The sequence below is a fragment of the Dipodomys merriami genome, unplaced genomic scaffold (genome assembly GCF_024711535.1).
Source record: "Dipodomys merriami isolate MVZ:Mamm:240054 unplaced genomic scaffold, mDipMer1.0.p SCAF_699, whole genome shotgun sequence".
In the NCBI taxonomy this organism is placed as follows: Eukaryota; Metazoa; Chordata; class Mammalia; order Rodentia; family Heteromyidae; genus Dipodomys; species Dipodomys merriami.
The window spans coordinates 222,606-244,892 of NW_027206289.1; the positions used below are offsets into that span (position 1 = coordinate 222,606).

General features: G+C 49.7%; 1 protein-coding gene across 5 annotated transcripts; it reads right to left on the bottom strand.

The window, feature by feature from the left end:
- Positions 1–2,584: 2,584 nt before the first annotated feature.
- Smug1 (single-strand-selective monofunctional uracil-DNA glycosylase 1) lies at positions 2,585–22,287 on the bottom strand. Of its 5 annotated transcripts, XM_070006140.1 has the most exons (6): positions 12,892–13,034; positions 11,525–11,585; positions 10,687–10,884; positions 6,825–6,971; positions 5,984–6,285; positions 2,585–4,968 (listed from the first exon to the last, which is right to left on the bottom strand). In XM_070006140.1, the coding sequence occupies exons 5-6, from the start codon at positions 6,272–6,274 to the stop codon at positions 4,441–4,443; spliced, it is 819 nt and encodes a 272-aa protein (XP_069862241.1). In that variant the 5' UTR covers positions 6,275–6,285; positions 6,825–6,971; positions 10,687–10,884; positions 11,525–11,585; positions 12,892–13,034; the 3' UTR covers positions 2,585–4,440. The 5 variants fall into 5 exon arrangements, with proteins under 5 accessions (XP_069862241.1, XP_069862242.1, XP_069862239.1 ...); XM_070006141.1 differs by lacking the exons at positions 6,825–6,971; positions 12,892–13,034 and adding an exon at positions 22,255–22,287; XM_070006138.1 differs by lacking the exons at positions 6,825–6,971; positions 12,892–13,034 and adding an exon at positions 13,045–13,131.

The window sequence follows — 22,287 nt, forward strand, 5'->3', positions numbered from 1 at the left end:
GGCTAGCCCTCTACCACTTGAGCCACAGAGCCATTTCTGGCTTTTTCTGTGTATGTGGTACTTAGGAATCAAACCCAGGGCTTTATGCATGCTAGGCAAGCCCTCTACCACTACGCCACATTCCCAGCCTGTACTATTGTTGTCATGATAGCCCTGGCAATATAAAACAGTGACCTGGGAAAAAGGCCCAGGATCCTAACTAGCCTCTTCCCAACACGTCACACTCCAGGGAACTGAAAGCAACAGCCCTACTGGAGGTCAGACTGCCTTGCCTAGGCCTTCAAGCCAGCCTGGTCTCCACAACGCAAGTTCTTCTAAGTCCTACACAAGTCAACCTTCACCATCTGATTCTCACCCACCCTCTAGGCTTTTCTCCAGAACCCACTGCTTTACTTCCTCAGCCAAATATATAAGGAACAACAGCCTCTACCTCTGTTAGCTATTCCACATGACCACTTGGTATCGGTGCATTCTTTGTAAGCTCAAAGGGTTAGTCCCCAATAACATCATCCTCAACTCAAACGGCACTTGCAAATTTGGGGATCCCATGCCACCTGTACTTCTAACCAACTGGCTATAAATTCAAGAGGTTTCATAACCTCTGAGGTTCAGTAATTTGCTAGAGACACACAGAACTCAGGAAAACACTGCACTTATTACTACCGTTTTATAACAAAGAATACAAATCAGGGACTTGAGATGTAGCTCAGTGGAATAGCACGTGCGTAGCATACACAAGGCCCTGGGTTTTATCCCTAACATTAAAAGAAGAAAAAGACATCTTCAGAATATAAATCAGAGCTGGATGCCAGTGGCTCACGCCTGTAATCCTAGATATTCATGAGGCTGAGATCTGAGGATCACAATTCAAAGCCAGCCTGGGTAGGAAAGTGCATGAGACTCTTACCTCCAATTAATCATCAAAAAGCTGGAGATGGAGCTGTGGCTCAAGTCCTTCCTCAACCAAGAAAACTCAGGGACAAAGTCAGGCTCTGAATTCAAGCCCTAGCACCAGGAAAAGGAAATAAAAAATCTGGGAATATTCTAAACATACAGATCTGTGTTTTGTGTATGTGTATGTGTGTTTTGTTTTTGCCAGTCTTGAGGCTTGAACTGAGGGCCTGGGCACTGTCTCTGAGCTTCTTTTGCTCAAGGCTAGCACTCTACTACTTGAGCCACAGTGACACTTCTGGCTTTTTCTGTTTATGTGGTACTGAGGAATCAAACCCAGGGCTTCATGCAGGCTAGGCAAGGATTTTACCACTAAGCCACATTCCCATCCCCTAGCCTCCCCCCACCTTTTTTTTTTTTTTTTTTTTAACAGAACTCAGGTTTAATTTCACACTTGATTGGTTTCTTTGCTTGCCTGGTGCTCTATCACTTGAGTTACCTTTTGGCTAGCCTTTCCCCTTTTCTTTTGCCAGTACCAGGGTTTGAACTCGAAGGGGTGTGGTCTCCCATTCTTTCTCAGCTGGTCCTCTACTGCTTGAACCATGCCTCCAGCTCTGATTTTGGCTAGTTGGAGTCTTGTGGATTTTTCTGCCAGAGGTGGCACTGAACCTCAGTCCTCTGCCTGCTCAGTACCTAGGATTAGCTAGGTCTCAGTACCTGACTTTTACTGATTATTTTGGAGACAGAATCTCCATGTGACTCAACTCAGTCTCTAGCCACGCTCCCTTCCCAGGAGATCAGACTACAATACTCATCTGAAAGTCCCAACTCTTGATAGCATATGGTTGGTCTTTCTGGCATAACCAGCCCCTGTCCAGTATCACTCACTCACATCTTAGCATAAATTCAGGTTCTGTCTGTGATTAAATCTCTATATAAACTGGTGTGGTCTAAGATCAGATCTCAACACTTAATCCTGGTATGGTTTTGAGGGGACCACCACAAATAACAAGAACACATATCACTTGGGAAACCCTAGAGATTTAATTGACCAGTCAGGAACTGAGAACAAAGGCAAGTCAAGCTTTTTATTATACAGAGGGGGAGGAGGAATTAAACTAGAAGAATTTTAATTTTGAGACAGCTGTAAATGACTGATCTCAGGCTATCTGGAAACTATGTGTTCCTCATTATGGTGCTCTCAAGACTTTTTCTGGATTGGGCATGGGAGTTCACACCTGTAATACCAGCTGCTTGGGAGGCAGAGATAGGAGGATCCCCATTCAAGTCCATTCCTGGCAGAAAGTTACTAAGACATCCATCTCAACCAATAACCCAAGCATGGTGGGGCATGCCAGGGTTCCTAGCTACATGGGAGCCCATAAGTAGGAGGATCAGGGACTGAGGGCAGTTTCAGACAAAACCAAGAGACCCTACCTGTAAAGAAAAAAAATTGAGGGGCATGGCTCAAGTGGTAAAGCATCTGCCCTAAGTTCAAACCCAGGACCACTTCCAACTTGGCTCACTTTTCCCAGTCAAGGGCACCCAACCAGTCATTCAGGAAAATTTAAAAAGACAAACCAGACTCCCACCCACCCCATTGACTATTCCCTGTGGATCCCTGTGGTGCTAAAAACGGCTGGGCAGGACTCTACCAAGAGCTTCAGAAAGACAGGGAGACAGTACCAACATAGAGGTTTGAGAGCTTTTAATGTTTATACTGAAGAGAAAAAAATCACAGGTTGAGTTTTTTTTATAAAGTCATTGGTCCATCTCTGGCAAGAACCTGCCCCTCACTGAGGCCACAGGTAGAAGCCCAGGCTTGCCCTCAGCAGGTCTTCGGAGAAGAGAGGGGCTTTGCTTGTAGTGTGGTAACTCCACAACCCGGAGGCAAGAAAGCATGAACAGCATGTAGTGAGCACCCATACGCCAAAGAAGGCACCTGCAAGTGTTACCTCGGCTAATCCACACCCCAGCCCCAGGCAGGAGGTATCCCCTTTGTATAGAGGACCCTGAGGCCTAGTGGTTGGTCAACTTATCCAGCAAGAAGTTCACAAGCCTCTTAAAAAGAAAAGGAAGACAGGCTTTCTTTTTTTTTTTTTTTTTTTTTTTGGCCACTCCTGGGGCTTGAACTCAAGGCTAGTACTCTTACCACTTGAGCCACAGTGCCACTTCACTTCTAACTTTTTCTGTGATGAATTGGAGAGAGGAGTCTCACAGACTTTCCTGCCCCAGCTGGCTTAAACCGTGATCCTCAGATCTCAGCTTCCTGAGTAGCTAGGATTATAGGCGAGTGCCTGTAATCTGTCTGAGCCAGCTCAGACACTTCTTTTTACTCATAGTTCACACCTGTAATCTGAGGATCACCCTGTAGTCAGCCTGAGCAGAAAAGTTCATGAGGTTCGTATCTCCAATCGTCCAGCAAAAAGCCAGAAGCAGAGCTGTGGTTCAAGTCATAGGGTACCATCACTGAATGAAAAAGCTAAGGGACAGCAGCACTCGGGCCCTGAGTTTAGGTTCCAGTACTGGCACAAAAAAAATAGAAAAGTTCTCAAGTCTCAAAAGCTAAATAAAAATCAAGGTCTTTTGAGTTTCCTACTCTGCCATCCTGTGATCCAGCTTCTGTCTCCCATAGGAAACTTATTCTTTATATCACGTCCCTGAGGAAAAGGCATAACTGATGGAAGGATTCTGGCAGGATCTTTCTTCTTGGGAAGAGTGGGGGTAAAGGAGGCTGAATTTCATCAGTGCATATATACCTTTAGGTGTGTATGTTAGTACCACACTAGCCCCATTAATATGTACAATTAGTATTCATCATGAGCAGGGTATGCGGCTCAGTGGTAGAGCTAGTGTGCATGAGGCTGTGAATTCAAATCATAGTGAGCATACACGCACACAGTGTCAATAAAAACAAAGCAAGCTAGAGGTCGGTGGCTCATACCTGTAATCCTAGCTACTCAGGAGCTGAGATCTGTGGATCAAGGTCTGAAGCCAGCCTGGGCAGGAAAGTCCATGAGACTCTTATCTCCAATTAACTACCAAAAAGCTGGAACTGGAGCTATGGCTCAAGTGGTAGAGTGCTAGCCTTCAGCAAAAAAGGCTCAGGGACAGTGCCCAGGCCCTGAGTTCAAGCCCCAGGACTGGTGCACGCACACACACATGTGCACACACGCACACAAAGATTTTTAAAAGGTTTTTTTCTCTGAAACAGCAAATATGGCCTTGGAAGTCCCTATCAAGGACTCTCAGTTTTGTAGAGGCTTCAAAGGGAACAAGGAAGTTGGGCAGTACGCACACAGACCATGTCTGCTGATACACTGTGGATTAACCACTGGAAGATGAAGGGCAATGCTCAGAGCAAGGCCAGCAGGAGTAACTGCCCACTACCCACCAGGCCATTAGACATTGCCTTGGCATGTCAGAGGACAGTGAGACAGACCAAAGAACAAGTCTCCTGGCTACAGAGTCTAGGTGTGTGTGCTCGTTTGCCTGTGCAAAACTGACTGAGGGGTCTTGAACGTGGACCACGGTTCACCTCAGGAGCATTCACTTAGTTAGCAGAGGCAGCAGCCCCAGTTCATCGAGTCTTTCCTTGGCTGCCACCTCCCAGCCCTTGTTGGCCTGTGGACTTCTGGGAGAGGGATGCAGGAGCCCCTCCACCCGGACCTCTGGCATCAGGCCTGCCAGAGCCCGCCGCGCCCGCTGCTCTGCCAGCCGCCCCACTCCCACCACCAGCCGCACCCTCAGCAGCTGCACCTGCCGGCAGAGGGCTGTGTCACAGAGGCCCAGGAGCTGTTCCCGCTGCTTGGCAGGCAGCTCAGCTGGAGTGAGGTTCCGGCCGCTGGGAGCCAGGAAGAGCAGTGGACACAGATTGTGGACGAAGCAGTGATGGAAGAAGATGTCAGGCTCTACACAGAGGTTCCGGAAAAAGCCCCAGAATCGGGCACCGCTCACCTCTGACTGGGGACATTCCAGTCCCAGCACTGGTCGCTTAGGATGCTCTTGAGGAGGGGTCAGCACAGCCCCCCCAATGCCCAACCAGTCCCGGACCACATTCACTTCCCCAAAGGGTACCTGCAGGGAAGGAGAGAAACAAAAGGAGCTTTAAACAGGAGACTGAGGCCCAGGCTCCAGACCAACTGATCCCTCTCCACCTTCCATGACGAGCTGGCCTGGACTCCCATCCAGCCTCACTTCACCCCACGTGTGAGACAAGGACTAATCAAACCCTGTGGTTTGATCCTGTCCATTCCTCATGTATTCACTATGGAGTATGGCCCAGAGGAATCTATGTGCTCTACTTCTACCCCGACCAAGCTTTGGAACTAAGTTCATGGAATACACTGAGATATTCGGCCTAAACAGGGCAGGATGGTCAGTACTGGGTAACAGGTGACGAGGTGGAAAGGGAGCCGGGGTTAAAGGAGGCACAAGGGCAGGGCTGTCCACTGTTCTCTGGGTGTCCTTCCAGCCCCAAGCCTCAGGCTGTCATTTCCATCGATCATCATTGATCACCTTTCATCACCCAGTTGGGGTCAATAAAAGCGATTGAGCCTCCAGCCCTGAGGTACCATCCCCTCCCCCAATGCCCAGCACTCCTACTGTGGGGCAGTCACTCACTCTGAGCTATGAAAACCAATCAGGCAGCTCCAATCTGGAGCCTGGGTCTGTTAATGAAGCTCTCCTCACTGACTCAGAGCCCCAGGCTGACAAAAATGCCTGCCTGGTGCACACACCCACCTCTGCCAACTTGTCTTCCTTGAGGATCCCAAAGGCCAGGTCTCTCTCCTGACCTTAGCCAGGCTCTAGGGACGGGGAAGATCCGGCAAGGGAAGGTGAGGATGGGGGATGGCGGAAGGAAGGGCTCTCAGAGGCAATTAGTGGATGGCTCACAGGGGAAATGGAAGTACCATTAATGTGCTTGGTAAACTATGGGCAGAGAGGCTGGGAGAGTGTCTGAGACCACAGGAGCCAGTGTGTGTATTGGGATGGGGTGACGGGGGGCCCACACATGCCCACAGCCAGCCTACCCAAGCATCCACCTTGGAGCCTCCCACCCCACCCACCAGGAGGAGGACAAGACTTTTACCCCAGTCTGAGCCATGCCAAAAGGCCCCGGGTTCATGCCCAGGAAGAGTACTTCTTTGGGGTTCTGGCAGTAGCGAGTCACGTAGTTTCGATGGGGTTCCCACGCATAATCCACTGGATTGTAGATAATGCCCACAGGCTCGGAAAACTGCAGCTGCTTCAGCTGAGCATTGAGCCGAAGCTCCTCCTGCAGGAAGCCCTCAGCCAAGCTTGCAGGGCAGGGTGGGGTATTCAACGGGGCACCTGCAGGCTCAGGATGGGGCCCTGGTGGAAAGGTCTGGGACACATCCATGCTGCTATCACCTGGAAAAAGAGGTAGACCGAATCCCCATCAGCAAGAGGCTCAGAGCTGGGGGGGGGGGGGGGTCGCGGGGAAATCCAGGCTGGCCAAGCCCCTATGGCCATCTCTTGGGCTCAGAAGGGATCCTGGGAAACCAAGCTGGGCACCCACCAGACACCCAAGTATAGTAATCAAGTTCACCTCACTTTTTTTTGAGGGGAGGGGGCTCAAAATCTAGACATGAGAACTGCCTCTTAGCTTTTCACTCAAGGCTGGTGCTCTACCGCTTAAGCCATACCTCAACTTCTGGCTTTTTTTTTTTTTTGGGTCCGGTCGTGGGGCCTGAACTCTGGGCCTGGGCGCTGTCCCTCAGCTCTTCAGCTCAAGGCTAGCGCTCTACCACTTGAGCCATAGCACCACTTCCGGCTTTTTTTCTGCTTATGTGGTGCTGAGGAATCGAACCCAGGGCCTCATGCATGCAAGGCAAGTGCTCTACCACTGAGCCACCTTCCCAGCCCCAACTTCTGGCTTTCTTGTGACTAATTGGAGATAAGAGTCTCACAGGCATTCCTTGCCAGGACTGCTGGGATCCTTCGCGCTCAGCCTCTTGAGGAACTGATTTCCGGGACCGTGATCCACCAGCACCTGGCTCTCACCTCACTTTGTTGTTCACCTCACCACTTCCCAATCTTTCCTCTTCATCTGTCACCTGAGAACAAGCAATAACCACCAAACCTCCAATAACATTCCCAACTTCCTTTCTATCAGGTGTAGGTCTGAGTCACTGGTTCCTGGGCCATGCTGGGCACACAGTACATTTGCTGGTGGCATCCTTTCTGCATAATATCATCCTTAATATGACAAGTCCGGCCAGGATGAGCTGTGTCCTGGAAACCGCTGTGCTGACGAACGAGCTGCAGGTGCACAGCCACTGCCTGGAGACCTGAGAGGGCTAATTATGACAGCCTCCAGGTGGTGAGCAATCGCTCTACGCCAGGCACACCTCATTGATCTCCATAACCACCCCATGAGGTGGCTATTATTGTTCCCATGTTACAAGTGAGGAGATTGAGGCTTAGCAAGATCAAGCAACTTGCCCATGGTCACGTAGTTAACAAGTAATAAAGCTGGGATTTGAACCCACACTCTCTGAGCTTTTAACCACTCACGCCATCTTGCCTTTGATGGTTTGATCAGACACCCCATTGATTCTACAACCCCCGAACCCCAGCCCAGCTTCTTTCCCACATTCAAGAATCCTCAGTGGTAAGCAGGATGATTACCAGACTCTTACCAGCTATGTAACCATGACCAAAGCCTCAGCTTTCCCCATGCAAATACTAATAGTAATAACTACTCCGTAAGGTTATTAGAAGAATGGGATAAGATGCTATGTTTAGATGACGAGATGAAGGGAGAAAGAAGGGGAGAGGAAGAGGGAATAGGAGGCAGTCAGATCCTCCCAGCAAGCCTGACAAACTGTAAAAGCCATTACTTCACAGCACTTCCACACAGACTCAGTGTTCCAAATGACCATTCTGCACATACTTTCAAAATGTCTTTCCTGTTCCAACTCTCAAAACTTAGTGCATGCAATATTGATTCCTACAAAAACAATCAAATACACTCCTGGAGTTAACCACGACATCATCCAGTCTTCACCCAGGACAGCAACTCCCCCTGTCCTCCACACATCCAAATCACACACGTGCTTCAAGAGGCAGCCCAGTCGGGTGCCAGTGGCTCATGCCTGCTATCCTAGCTACTCAAGAGGCTGAGACCTGAGAGTCGAGGTTCAAAGCCAGCCCAGGGCCGGATGCCGGTGGCTCACGCCTGTAATCCTAGCTATCAGGAGGCTGAGAGCTGAGGATCACAGTTCAAAGCCAGCGTGGGCAAGAAAGTCTATGAAACTCTTTATCTCCAATAAACCACTAGAAAACTGGAAGTGGTACTGTGGCTCAAGCGGTAGAGCACTCACCTTGAGCTGAAGAGCCCAGGGAGAGCGCCCAAACCCAGAGTTCAAGTCCCACAACCGATAAAACAAAACAAAACCAGCCCAGGCAAGAAAGTCTGTGAGACTCTTATCTACAATTAACCACCAGAAAACCAGAAGTGGTGCTATGGCTCAAGTGACAGAGTGCTCTCCTTGAGCTGAAAAGCTCAGAAACAGGGCTCAGGCCCAGAGTTCAAGCCCCACAACTGACAAAAAATAAAAAAGAAAGCAAAAAACAAAAAAAAAAAAGCAAAAAACTAAGGAACAGCCAGGCACTAGTGGCTCACGCCTGTAATCCTAGCTATTCAGGAGGCTGAGATCTGAGGGTCACTTTTCAAAGCCAGGCAGGAAAATCCATGACTGTTATCTCCAATTAACCACCAGAAAACTGTTAGTGGTGATGTGGCACAAGTGGTAGAGCGCTTGCCTTGAGCTGAAGAGCTCAGGGACAGCACCCAGGCCCAGAGTTCAAGCCCCATGACAGACAGAAAAAAACAAAAAACAAAAACAGGGAAGGTGGCTCAGTGGTAGAGCACTTGCCTTGCATGCCTGAGGCCCTGTAGAGCACTTGCCTTGCATGCCTGAGGCCCTGGGTTCGATTCCTCAGCACCACATAAGCAAAAAGAAAAAAAGCCGGAAGTGGCTCTGTGGCTCAAGTGGTAGAGCGCTAGCCTTGAGCTGAAGAGCTGAGGGACAGCGCCCAGGCCCAGATTTCAGGTCCCATGACCAGACCCAAAAAAAAAAACTAAGGGACAGACCTCAGGCCCTGAGTTCAGTCTCAGAAGTAACACACACACATAAAGATGCAGCTCAAACCAGTCCCAACAACATCCCCCACCTGGCCCCACATATCAGGACCTGGGTATAAATTATCGCAAAGGCTCTCAAGTTGATTGGTCCCTAGTCTCCAGTTGGTGGCACCATTGAGAGATGATTAGATCATGAGGATGCTAACCCTAACCTCAGCTATTTGGAGCTGGGGGTCTGACTGGAGGACATAGATCCCCAGCGGTCTGTCTTGTAAGAGGATACCTTGTCCCTAACCCTTCCCTCTCCCCTTCGCTTCCCCTCCTCAATCTCTGTGCTTCCTGGTCGTCATGGGGTGAGCAGCTTTGCCCTACCACACCCTCTCCATCTTGTTCTGCCTCACTCAAAACAAGCCTTACAGCCACGGGGCCCATGGGCCACGGGCTAAAAGCTCTGAAACTACGAGCCAGAATAAATCTTTCCTCTCTTGTTTTTCTCAGGTGTCTGTCACAATGATAAAAATGTCACTGGCATGCACACAAGATCTGCTGTGGAGCCAGGTGTCTGGTTTACACAAGGTGATTCAGCTGGTTGAAGGCTAAGAGCCATTGGGTGTCACCATGGTTTTTTTACTGGCTTCTTTGTGAATTCACAACCAGATTCGGGCAAATCAGGGCCCAGGCCCTATTCATTTCTCTCCATATCTTTAAGGTATTAGCTCTTTTTAGGTACTCAGCTCTATCCATCCTTAATCAGCTGCATAAAATTACCTTCCGCCAAGATGCTTCTTTTCCAAGCATATGAGGTAACATGCTACCACTGAGCTACAGTCCCAGCCCCACAAGGAAACATTTGTGACAGGCAACTCTCTACTTTTCCTTTTTTTTTTTTTTGTCGGTCGTGGGGCTTGAACTCTGGACCTGGGCACTGTCCCTCAGCTCTTCAGCTCAAGGCAAGCGCTCTACCACTTGAGCTACAGCGCCACTTCCGGTTTTCTGGTGGTTTATTGGAAATAGGAGTCTCATGGTCTCTCCTGCCTGGGCTGGCTTTGAACCTCGATCCTCAGATCTCAGCCTCCTGAGTAGCTAGGATTACAGGCGTGAGCCACCAGCGCCCGGCTCTACTTTTCCTTTTTATGTTTGCTTTTGGTAGTACTGGAGATTAAAGATCTCACATATGCTAGGCAAATGCCCTACAGTCTTTTTTGTACCAGTCCTGGGGCTTGAACTCAGGGCCTATGCATTCCTGAATTTCTTTTTGCTTAAAGCTAACACTCTACCACTTGAGCCACAGCATCACTTCCGGCTTTTTCGGTTTATGTGGTACTGAAGAATTGAACCCGAGGCTTCCTGCATGCTAGGCAAGCACTCCACCACTAGGCCACATTCCCAGCCCCTTTCTTGGCATTTTAAATTGAAGATAAGAGTCTCAGAGACTTTGCTGCTCAGGTTAGTTTTCAAACCATGATCCTCAGATCTCAGCCTCCTGAGTAGGATTAAAGGCATAAGAAACCGGGGCCTAGAGTCACAGTCTTTTATTTTGATACTGAGTCTTACTAAATTGCACAGGCTGGCCTCACACTTTTAATCCCTTTGCTTCTACATCCCAAATAGCTGGTAATACAGGTACAAACCACTATATCCAACTTCTGTACCCTGAGTTCACTCAAGGTTCAGCGGCTTACCTGGTGATCCGTTTGTTTTCTAGGGTTTGTCGGGCTCTGGGAGTGTTTCTATCACAGCTGGACCTTCCACAGGACAAGCACCATTGTTCTTTCTCCTTCTCAATCTCCAGTTCAGGTCAAAAGTAGCCTCTTCCTCCAGCTGAGACTGCTGTGTAAATACTGACACAACAGCTTGATCCATCAACCTATTCTCTGATCCTAGAAGAAGAAGAAGAAAAATAACAATCTGGTCTTCCCAGATTAAGCTAAGAAGTCTTTAACTGAGCAGTGCAGGGTCACCTGTAGTCATAAGAAAGTGGGAAAGGAAAGTTTGGCAAACTTAGCTGTTCACTGGGACCTTGCTTTGTACTTTTTTTTATGTAGCAGCAACATTAGAGATTCAGCTGCTCCATCTTCAGATTCCTCACAAGTCTATATTGAGTCTCTCTGGTGGTGGACAAAGCAAAGATGAGGGTATGCAAAAGTGGTAAGACTGTTTTCCTGCTCCAGAGTTTTAAGCCTAGTCAGATAGCAAGACATCTCTTAAGGTTCTCTTGAACATGGTATTGAGTTCTCCTCTGTATAAAAGTTACATATTCCACCTGGGGAGGTGGCTTAGTGGTAGAGTGCGTGCCTTGCAAGCATGAAACCCTGGGTTCGATTCCTCAGCACCACATGAGCAGAAAAAGCCTGGAGTGGCGCTTTGGCTCCTAGCCTTGAGCTGAAGAGCTGAGGGACAACACCCAGACCCAGAGTTCAGGCCCCATAACCAACAACAACAAAAAAAAAAAAGTTACATATTCCACAAACCTACCACTAGTTTTACCGTATATTTTTTTTCAGTATTTATGAGACTTACTGTGGCACTCTCCTGATGAATTTCAAATTGTGGCCCAGGCTTTTTTTTTTCTTAATCTATCCTGTAAGATGACAGATAAAACAATTTAGTTGTAATACGGCATAATTTGAGTTTTAAAATCAAAACACTACAGGAGCCCAAAGTAACTTCAATGTTCTTTTTTTTTTTTTTTTTGTCGGTCGTGGGGCTTGAACTCTGGGCCTGGGCGCTGTCCCTCAGCTCTTCAGCTCAAGGCGAGCGCTCTACCACTTGAGCTACAGCGCCACTTCCATAACTTCAATGTTCTATCTAAAGGCACCAGAAGCCAGAGGCTTAAAAAATGTAAGGCTTAGCCGGGCGCTGGTGGCTCACGCCTGTAATCCTAGCTACTCAGGAGGCTGAGATCTGAGGATCGAGATTCAAAGCCAGCCCAGGCAGGAGAGACCGTGAGGCTCCTATCTCCAATAAACCACCAGAAAACCGGAAGTGGCGCTGTAGCTCAAGTGGTAGAGCGCTTGCCTTGAGCTGAAGAGCTGAGGGACAGCGCCCAGGTCCAGAGTTCAAGCCCCACGCTGAAGAGCACAGGGACAGCGCCCAGGTACAGAGTTCAAGCCCCACGGCCGACCAAAAAAAAAAAAATGTAAGGCTTGATGGGTGCCAGTGGCTCAAACATTTGCTAGAAACATTTGCTAGAAAAATTCTATCTGCAAATAACAGCATAAAGCAAGAAGACCGGCTCGAGTCATAGAGAGCTTGTCAAACCAGTGGAAGCCCTGAACTCAAACCCCAGTACTGAAGGAAAAAGAAAAAGAAAACACTTTATAAAATACTGTCAAATAGGGTTAGGAACGTGGCTTAGTGGTAGAGTGCTTGCCTAGCATGCATGAGGCCCTGGGTTTGATTCCTCAGTACCACATAAAGAGCAAAAGCTGGAAGTGGTGCTGTGGCTCAAGTGGTAGAGTGCTAGCCTCGAGTAAAAGAAGCTCGGGGACAGTGCCTAAGTTCTGTGTTCAAGCCCCAGGACTGGCAAAAACAGATAGACAGATAGATAGATAGACAGACAGACAGACAGACAGACAGACAGATAATTTCTGACAATTCAAGGCAATTTATTAGAAATCTAAGACAATATCCATACTCCTGTCCTTTTAAGGAGGAATCCACAGGCACAGTAAAGAATACAAAAACATAAACTTAAAAAGGCCCTCCTGAGCCCGACGCTGGTGGCTCACGCCTATGATCCTGGCTACTCAGGAGGCTGAGATCTGAGGATCGTGGCTGGAGGCCAGTCTGGGCCAGAAAGTCCGTGAGCCGGTCCCTGAGTTCAAGCCCCAGGACCGGCACTCCCGGCTCGGAGGGTCTGGAACCACACGAATCTCCGCCTGCACCTGATTCCATCCCGCAGGCCTTGGAGCTGGTTCTTCGAAACTGGGGCCTGCTCCGAACAGAGCCCGCGAGCCCCACCTTCTCAATACCGGCCCGCACCCCGTCAGCTCCCGGAGGACCCCGTCGCCCCAGTTTCTAGCCTCCAACGCCCTCACCTGGTCCAGCAACACAAGCGGGTTCCGGTTCCGGTTCCTGCGCAAAGGACTCTGGGAGTCGTAGTCTCCATTACTTAGGGAAGGAGATTAGCTGGAAGTGGCCACTTCCGCCGGAAACGCTCCAATCCCCGGAAGGCGCGCTAAATTAGCTGTGTCGCTGCGAGTTGTGGTCTATGCTTGCTGTCCAGACTAAATGAAGTCTTAGCTGGGCGCCGGTGGCTCAGGACTGTAATCCTAACTATTCAGGAGGCTGAGGTCTGAGGATCGAGGTTCGAATCCAGCCCGGGCAGGAACGTCCCAGTTCATACCCCAGAACCAGACAGAACCCCACACATAGTAGTTGAGAAGTGAGATGTCACTCTCGTGAATCTTAAAGTTTATGCAGCGCTGTTCCACCGAACCCAGTCCCTGACCCAGCTGAAGGTATGGACAATGGCTAACGGCTTCCCTAGCCCTCCTGCTGTCGCAGGTACCGGACTAGTGCAACTCTGCGGGTGCCATTTCTGACATCTCTTGGACAGCTAACATCCTTCGGATACTGTCCACGCCTTCCACAGCTTTGCCCTTTGGACTGGTCTCCCTCTTCTGCACTGCTGTCTGCCTTACTGACTCCTATATTGGGGTTCTCCAGAGAAATAGGGTCCAAAAGTTCTATCTATCTATCCATCCATCCATCCATCTATCTATCGACCTACCTACCTACCTACCTAGCTATCTATCCATCTGAGGGGATGCATTATGGGAATTGACTCACAGGAGTATGGAAAGCAGAGTTCTCCCAGAGTCCGCAGATCTACTGCCTGTACACTAGAGAACCAAGAGAGTCGTGGATGTGGTTCCGTCTTGAGTTGGATAGGAGGTTTCAGGGAAGTTTGCTGATGTAAATCCCAAAGCCTGAGAGGCCACTAGGATGAATCTTGTAACATCTTTGCACGCAAGAGGGATGAATATCTCAGCTAATAAAGAGGGAAAACTTAAAGTCATGGTGGCACACAACTGTTATCCCAGACCTTGGAAGGCTGAGGCAGGAGGATCATCAGTTCAAGGCCACCTTGGGCTACATAACTAGACCCTGTCTCCAGAACACGCAAGGGGTTAGATGATGCCCACTCCCACGGATGATGGTGAGACTGGCTCAGTCTGCCAATTCAAATGAGAAGCTCTTTCAGAATTACTCTCAGACAAATCCAGAAACAACCTGGATGTCCCTGAGCCCACACAAGTGGACATGTAAACCTATCACACCTCTCATCTTTCCAAACCCTCGCTCTAGAGTTTGCTGTCCAGGGAGCCTTCCCTGAAAAATCCTAACCTACACCTAATTGTCTGATTCCCTGTTTTCCCCATCCCAGTACCATTTTCCAAAGTGGTTCAATTCCTACGTGTGTTGTCCTCTATCTGGATGTTTCTGTGTCCTGACTGTAAGACATTTATTTACTTATTGCCAGTACTGTCCCTTAGCTTTTTTACTAAAATCTGGAACTCTACCACTTGAGACATAGCTCCAGCCTTTTGGTGGTTAATTGTATTTAAGAGTGTGACAGACTTTCCTGCCCCAGCTGGGTATTTTTTGTTATATTTTTACTATATTGAAGTAGTTTTATGAAAGGGTTACATTTGACAATGCATCTTGATGTCATATCCTTCTCTCCCATCCCTGCCAACCCAATCCCTCCATTACCTGACTGTTTTTGAGCAGTGATCTTCATAGCTCAACCTCCTGGGTACCTGGGATTACAGGTGTGAGCCACCAGCAACCAGCTCAGAAGACTTTTATTAGGCTGGAAGCATCCTAAGGCTAGTGTTCTTCTACCCCACCCCCACCCCTGCACACGTGCCTAAGCCCAGTCACAGAAGCAAGGGCTTCCTGTGGGTAATAGGGAAGGAGGCCAGTGAACCCAAGATTAGGGAGGAAAGAGAGAAGGATCCTGTCCCTTTCTCAGGCTTCTGCTCTTCTATCAGCAGACCAAACATTAGTGGGTGCAGCAGGAGCTTCAGGAAGGCTGAGCAGTGACCCCTGACACCAAGGTGAGAAACCACCCCCACCCTTGGAAGAATTCAGAAATGGAATTAATCATCCACCTCATGAAGCCCTGAATTTTAATTTGTACCAGATCTCTTTCCCCCACCATCTTTCTGTATCCTTGCTTATCTCTGCCTAAGTAAAGTTATCTCTAGCTCTAGTCTCTCATATAGCTTTCTCTGTATCTGTATATCTATCTTCCTTTGGGTATATCTCCTCCCTGTCTCTTCTTTCTCTGGAAAGAATGAAATGAGAGTACGCTTGGAGACCAAGCTTAGGCCAATAAAGAATCCAGCCGGGGCAATAAAGTCCATGAGACTCTTACCTCCAACTACCCAGCAAAAAGCAGAAGTGGAGCTGTGGCTCAAGTGGTTGAACACACCTTGAGCATAAAAGCAAGAGGACAATGCCCAGGCCCTGAGTTCAACCCCCAGTACTGGTACCAATAAATACATAAATAAACACATAAATAAATAATACATAGGCCCATCCCTGTGCTACTTGCATGCGCAGTATCATTTCAGAAGCCCCTTCACACCCCAAGTCTACCCATAGCAGGATAATACAAGTTAAATGATTGACAGGCAGAGATCTCATGAGATCTCTATTCCCCTCCCCATAATTTCAACTTCCTGGAAAATTTGAACAACTCCTTCCTATAAGTCTATACACCTCCAGGAAGCTTAGAAACAGAGAATCCAGATATAAAAAGAAATCTAGGCTTTGGCAGTACCTAGCAAATTTTCCCATCCCAAATGGGTGTGGGACCCTCTAGCCTACACTGCTTCTCACCTGGGGAGCCCCTATGGGGGAAAATGGAAATGGGGCACTCTCCTGAAGTGAAGGTACTTAAAACCAGAGCCCAAAGATTTTTCAAGGGATAGGCATGGGAAGTAATACATGGGAAGTCAGCTGCCAGTGGCTCATACCTGAAATCCTTGCTACTCAGGAGATCTGAGGGTCGCATTTCAAGGCCAACCTAAGCAGGAAAGGCCCTGAGACTCTTATCTCCAGTTCACTTCCAGAAAAGTAGAAGTGGAGCTGTGGCTTGAAGTAGTAGAGAACCAGCCTTAAGCGAACCAGCCTTGAGCAGAAAAGCTCAGGGACAACATACAGGCCCTGAGTTCAAGCCCTATGACTGAGCAAAAAGAAAGAAAGAAAGAAAAAGAAAGAAAGTAAGAAAGAAAAGAGGGAGGGAGGGAGAGGTAAGAGAAGAACACACAGGCTTGGATGGGCCCTTCTGACCAGACTTAGCCATTTCTTAGCCGCCTGGCCATCTGGGAAATCATGGTGATAATTTTTGAAAAGAGTCCTGTGAGGCCAGAGAAGAGCCTGGCTGTGGCTTAGGGAAGAGGCTACTCAGTTGGGTCCCCTGGGCTGGGAAGGGGCCTTCTGCTGCCCAGAAGCCTGCTCCTCTGCCTGAGCCCAGTGGGGAAGGGGTTAACCTGCTTACTTGTTTTCCTTAGGTTTCCTTGGGCTGTTAGAGCTGTGTTGGGCCTTGAGCGCCATCTATCGGCCTCTTGAGGTCTTTGCGCTGACTCCAACTGACTCCAGCTCTGACTCCAGCCAGCCGGTCAGCCCCTCCCCTGCCTCCATGCTACTAAGGGAGAAGGGCCTTAGACAGCTGCAGGGCCTCCAGACACAGAAAACAAAGATTGGGTATTAGAGAACATGAGGGCCATGTTTTCTACACCTTGGGTACTAGTTGTCGCCTGTCAGCTCCCTGGGGGACCCCCCATAAGATGGGATCCAGTACACTGGCCTGTCAGCCCAACAAACATTTGAAGAGCACTGGAAACCAAAATACTGGTGGCTCATAGCTGTAATCCTAGCTACTCAGGAGGCTGAGATCTACAGATCGAGGTTCAAAACCAGCTAGATCAGAAAAGTCAGACTTTTTTTAAATCTTAACTACCAAAAAGCTGGGAGTGGAGGTATGGCTCAAGTGGTAGCGTGCTAAACTTGAGCAGAAAAAGCTCATAAACAGTGCCCAGGCCCTGAGTTCAAGCCCCAGTTCCAGCACTTAAAAGGAAAGGAAAGAGGAAGGAAGGAAAGAAGGAAGGAAAGAAGGAAGGGAGGAAGGGAGGGAGGGAGGGAGGGAGGGAGGGAGGTGAGAGAAGGAGAGAGAGAAGGAAAGAAAGTGGAATATTGCAGAAGGAGGCAAGTGGAATCAGGCTGCCAGTATCTGAATTCCAACTCATTCCTTTACCTTGGGTGAATTACCTATTCTCTCCCTAACTCAATTATCTCTACTGTAATATAGGATGATCTTTGTAATCTATGACTCCTCTTGTGATCATGAAATCACTTAATTAGCATAATGCAACGCCTTGCACAGAATTTGTGCTCCCTCAGGGTTAACATTGTTAGGACCACAGTCAGGGACTCAGGCTGATGCTGGACTGAGGACCCAACCCAAGATTTAGGCCATGACACATACACAAATAGAGGACAAAACTGGCCAATACATCTGGAGGTCTGTATGGGGCTAGGTTTGGGGGCAGAAGGCCAGAACTGTGAGGAAAGTGTCATTCAGGTGTCCAGTGTCATCAGGAGATGGAATGGGGGTGGGGGCAGTCAGAGATAGAAGGTACTTGAGGTAGCCTGGGGTGTAGTTCAGTGGTAGAACATGAGGTTAGCATACATCAAGCCCTCGGTTCAACACTCAGCATCCCCCCAAAAATGCACATGTGCTCACACATAAAAATGTGTGTGTGAAGCCGGGTGCTGGTGACTCATGCCTGTAATCGTAGCTACTCAGGAGGCTGAGACCTGAGGATCATGGTTCAAAGCCAGCCCAGGCAAGAAAGGCTATGAAACTCTTATCTCCAATTATCTACTTAAAAAAAAAGAAGTGGAGCTATGTCTCCAAGTGGTAAAGCACTAGCCTTGAGCAAAAAAGCTCAGGAACAGCACCCAGACCCTATGACTGATTAAAAAAAAAAAAGTATATGTGGGGAAAAAAAATGTGTATCTGTGTGAATGGAAGGTATTAAGGAAGAGGTATTCAGGAGCTGATGATCATTGGGCACAGTGGCACATGTCTATAATTGCAGTATCAGGAGTTCAAAGCCAACCTGAGCTACATAGTGAAACCCTGTCTCAAAAAAAAAAAAAAAAAAAAAAACCAAGCTGGGCATTAGTGGCTCACATCTGTAATCCTAATCTCCTCAGGAGGCTGAGATCTGAGGATCTCAGAGAAAGCAGAAAAATCAATGAGACTCCGAACTCCAATTAACTAGCAAAAAGCCAGAAGTGGCTAGGCGCTGGTGGCTCACACCTGTAATCCTAACTACTCAAGAAGCTGAGATCTGAGGATTACAGTTCAAAGCCAGCCTGGGCAAAAAAGTCAGTGAGACTCATCTCCAATAAACCACTAGAAAACCAGAAGTGGCACTATGGCTCAAGAGGTAGAGCACTTGCCTTGAGCTGAAGAGCACAGGGACAGTGACCAAGCCCAGAGTTCAAGCTCTACAACCGACAAAACAAACAAAAAAGCCAGAAGTGGAGATGTGGCTCAAATGGTAAAGTACCAGCCTTGAGCAAAGAAGCCAAGTAGAGTATGAAGCCCTGAGTTCAAGCCTCACACGCAAGCATGCATGCCCTTGTGCAACACACACAGTTTTAAGGTTCTATTAGAGGCAAAATGATGTACCACAACCTCATCCCAAGTCCTACCCTAGGCCAAGAGGAGGGGGACACACAGTGTGTGGAGCTACTTGAAGATCCCACTTGCCCCATTCCCTCTCCCTGCCAGAACCGGAGATCCAGGAAGGCTAAGCTTCAAGTTCATGTGGGGATTGTGTGTGTGTGTGTGTGTGTGTGTGTGTGTGTGTGTGTGTGTGTGTGTGTACATGTGCCAGTACTGGAGCTTGAACTCAGGCACTGTCCTTGATCTTGTTTGCTCAAGGTTGGAGCTCTACCACTTGAATCATAGCGCCACTTCTGCCTTTTTCTTTTGCTAGTCCTGGGGCTTGAACTCAGGGCTTGGGTGCTGTCCCTGAGCCTCTTTGTACTCAAAGCTAGTGATCTACCACTTGAGCCACAGCACAGCTTCTGGCTTTTTCTGAGCAGTATACTGTAGATAAGAGTCTCTTGGACTTTCCTGCCTGGGCTGGCTTTGAACTGCAAACCTCAGATCTCAGCATCCTGAGTAGCTAGAATTATAGGTGTGAGCCATTGACACCTTGCTTCCACATTTGGTGGTTGTTGTTGTTTTTCTGAACATGCTCTGCCACATCCCTGTGTCTCTTCCCTTTGTCTGCCTTCCGGAGAGATGGATCGGTAGACTCCTTGTCCAAAAGGGGAGAAGACAGACATAGGAGGGAGCCTGGGGCCCCACTACTCGAACCTCCGCCCCAGGGCCACACAGTCCAGCTGTCTAGACACCCCAGGCCTGGAAACAGGTGACAGCTCCTCCATCTGTCCAGCCCAGGTGTCCTCTATCTCCTGGGGCTGACTCTGGGTCCAGAGGAGAGCAGGCCCAGGTGGGATGGGCTGATTTGCATGGCTTACTTGGGAAGCAATTATCGGAGGAGCTGTCAGCTCCACGCAGCTTTCTCTTCACTAATCGGATTTCACTGCAGCCCGTGGCTTGGGGCGCCGGGGGAAGGGGGCTGAGTAATTTGGCTTGATGCAGTGGTGGGAAATGTCCAGGCCAGGAGGCTAGACAATCTGTCTGCGTAGTGTTAGAGTTGTCCAGTCCAATTATCCTGAGGGGCCCACCCAGACATCAGACAGACAGACAGACAGACAGCCCTCTTAGAACTGCCTCTCCTTCCCACCCACCCTTCCCGGCTCAGCTCCACCTCCCAGCTGGGACGGTGGCCCTCTCCATCATGTCTGCAGGCTACACCTCCCAGAACAGTGATGAGGAACAAGGATGCGGTACGTCCCCATGGCCGTCCGTCCACATCGGGAGCTATCTTGACAGATGACCTCGTCCTTTTCCTCCTCCTTTTGTGACAGTCCTGGAGCTTGGACTCAGGGCCCAGGCGCTGTCTCTGAGCTCTTCAGCTCAAGGCTAGCGCTCTACCGCTTGAGACACCGTTCCACTCAGCTTTTGGGTGGTTCATTGGAGATTAGAGTCTCATGGACTTTCCTGCTGGATTTCACTTGCGATGCTCAGATCTGAGGACTTGGGCTATGAACTGAGCTTCTTGAAGATGAGGACCAATCCTCGGTCACTGCATCCCAACTCACAGGATAGCCCTGCACCCCTGGCTGCACCACAAACATCTGTCCGACTGAATGAATGATGTAGCTCTTGCCCGCTTCCTTCTGGCCTCTAGGCCACAGCTAAGCCACAGGCTTATCCTTCCAGTCCCTTTGCCAGCTGACCACCACTTCCCACCTCTCGGATGCTCCAAAGCATCCTTGCCTGCCTATACACAACAGACCCTGTTATCTCTGTTCCGGAACATTCTTCCCCATCCCTCTCCACCACTGAACACACATCCTACCTTCTCCCTGAGGCCCCAGTGAAATGGCACGTCCCTTCAAAGCGATCCTGGTCTTCCCTTTGTCTGTCCTTCCCTGTGACCCTTGTCACCCACCGCCAAGGGTTTCATTTATTGCTGAATTGCCTTACGGCCTTAGGTGTTCAGGAAGTACCTGTGGAAGGCTGGGGTAGATGGAGTTCAGTAGTAGAGCACTTGTGAAGCCCTGGGTTCTATCCCCTACTTGGCAGATAGATAGATAGATAGATAGATAGATAGATAGATAGATAGATAGATAGATAGATAGATAGATAGATAGATAGATAGATAGATAGATAGATAGATAATAAAAAGATATGCAAGGCTGGGTGCTGGTGGCTTATGCTTGTCATCCTAGCTACTCAGGAGGCTGAGATCTGAGGATCATGGTTCAAAGCCAGTCCCTGGGGCAGGCAGGAAAGCCCATGAGCAGTTTCTCATCTAACCTACTCAGGGTCTGTCTCTCTACCTCGCCAAGCCTCTTCCACTGTGACCCCCGTTAGTTCAGGCTCACAGCCCTCTCCCCACCCCATCTGTGCACTGTCAGCCAGGACCAACCGTTCTTTGATTGGTACCCTGCCCCCCCGGGGGCGTGGCCTCCCCTGCCCCCGCCCCCCACCTCCAGGGCCTAGACAACCAGACCCAATGGGGCTGTGGGACCCTTGAGCTCTCCCCCTGAGGTGGGGGAGAGTGGGGGGGACCGAGGGGGACCACGTATAATGAAGAAACAAGCTAGCAGGCCCAGACCTGGATGCAGATCAGGCCCCAATGCTCCCAGACCAAGAAGAGCATGGTTGTGCTGTGGAGCCAGAGAGAATCCTGGGCTCGTTTGCATGTCATTTGCATTCGATTTACGTGTGATCAATTTCATGTTCAAATGCACCCATCCTCCCTCCCTCCACGCCCCCCCCCTCACCTCCCACCCACCCTACCCTCCCTCCGCCCCCCCCCACTTCTCCCTAACCCCCTCCCCTCCTCTTTCTTCCTCTCAGGGTCCCCAGGCCCTGCCCATCAGCAGGCAGCATCCTGGGGTCTCCCCCACCCTGGCTGTCCCCCCTCCCTCCTGCCCGGAGCTGAGCAGGCGCAGCAGACAGGCCGTGCGCCTCTCGGCAAATCCCAGCCCCATTCAGCCCGGTGATTAATGGCGCTGCCCTCCCCATGAACCTGCCTTTAATACTGAGGAAGTTATGAAACCGCTATACATCAGGAGCCCGCTCCCGCCTCCCCCGCACCCCAGCCCCCTCTTCAAAATCTCATTTGGGATCCGGCCTCCTGGGCCCACCCCTCCTCGGGCCTGAGCCGGGGAGCCCCCCCCCCCCCTGCCCTCCCCGGTGGGGACCCACATCTCATTTTCCCTTCCTCTTCTCCCCCTGCTCCACCCTCTCCCTCCCTCCCCCTGCCTCTCCCCCCCCCCCCCCACGGCTACATCTCCGGACCCATTTAGAATTGCTGACATTTTATCTGCATTACATACATCACTCCGTCGTCCCCGGCAGACATCTCTCATGGATTGAGGGGTGGGGGGGGGGAGCAAGGGGTGGGGTGGTCCTGAGCTTGGGAAGATGGTGGGCAAACAGCGGAGGTGTGGAGCAAGCTCTTCCCTCCACATCCCTTCTCCCCCAGCTACCTGACTGAAAGGCTGTACAGGTGTTGAGCAGGACACACAAGGATGGTACCCTGACCTTGGGCAGGCCCCTGAGCTTTACTTACTGCAGACTCAGGAAGGTCATGCTGTCCCCTCCT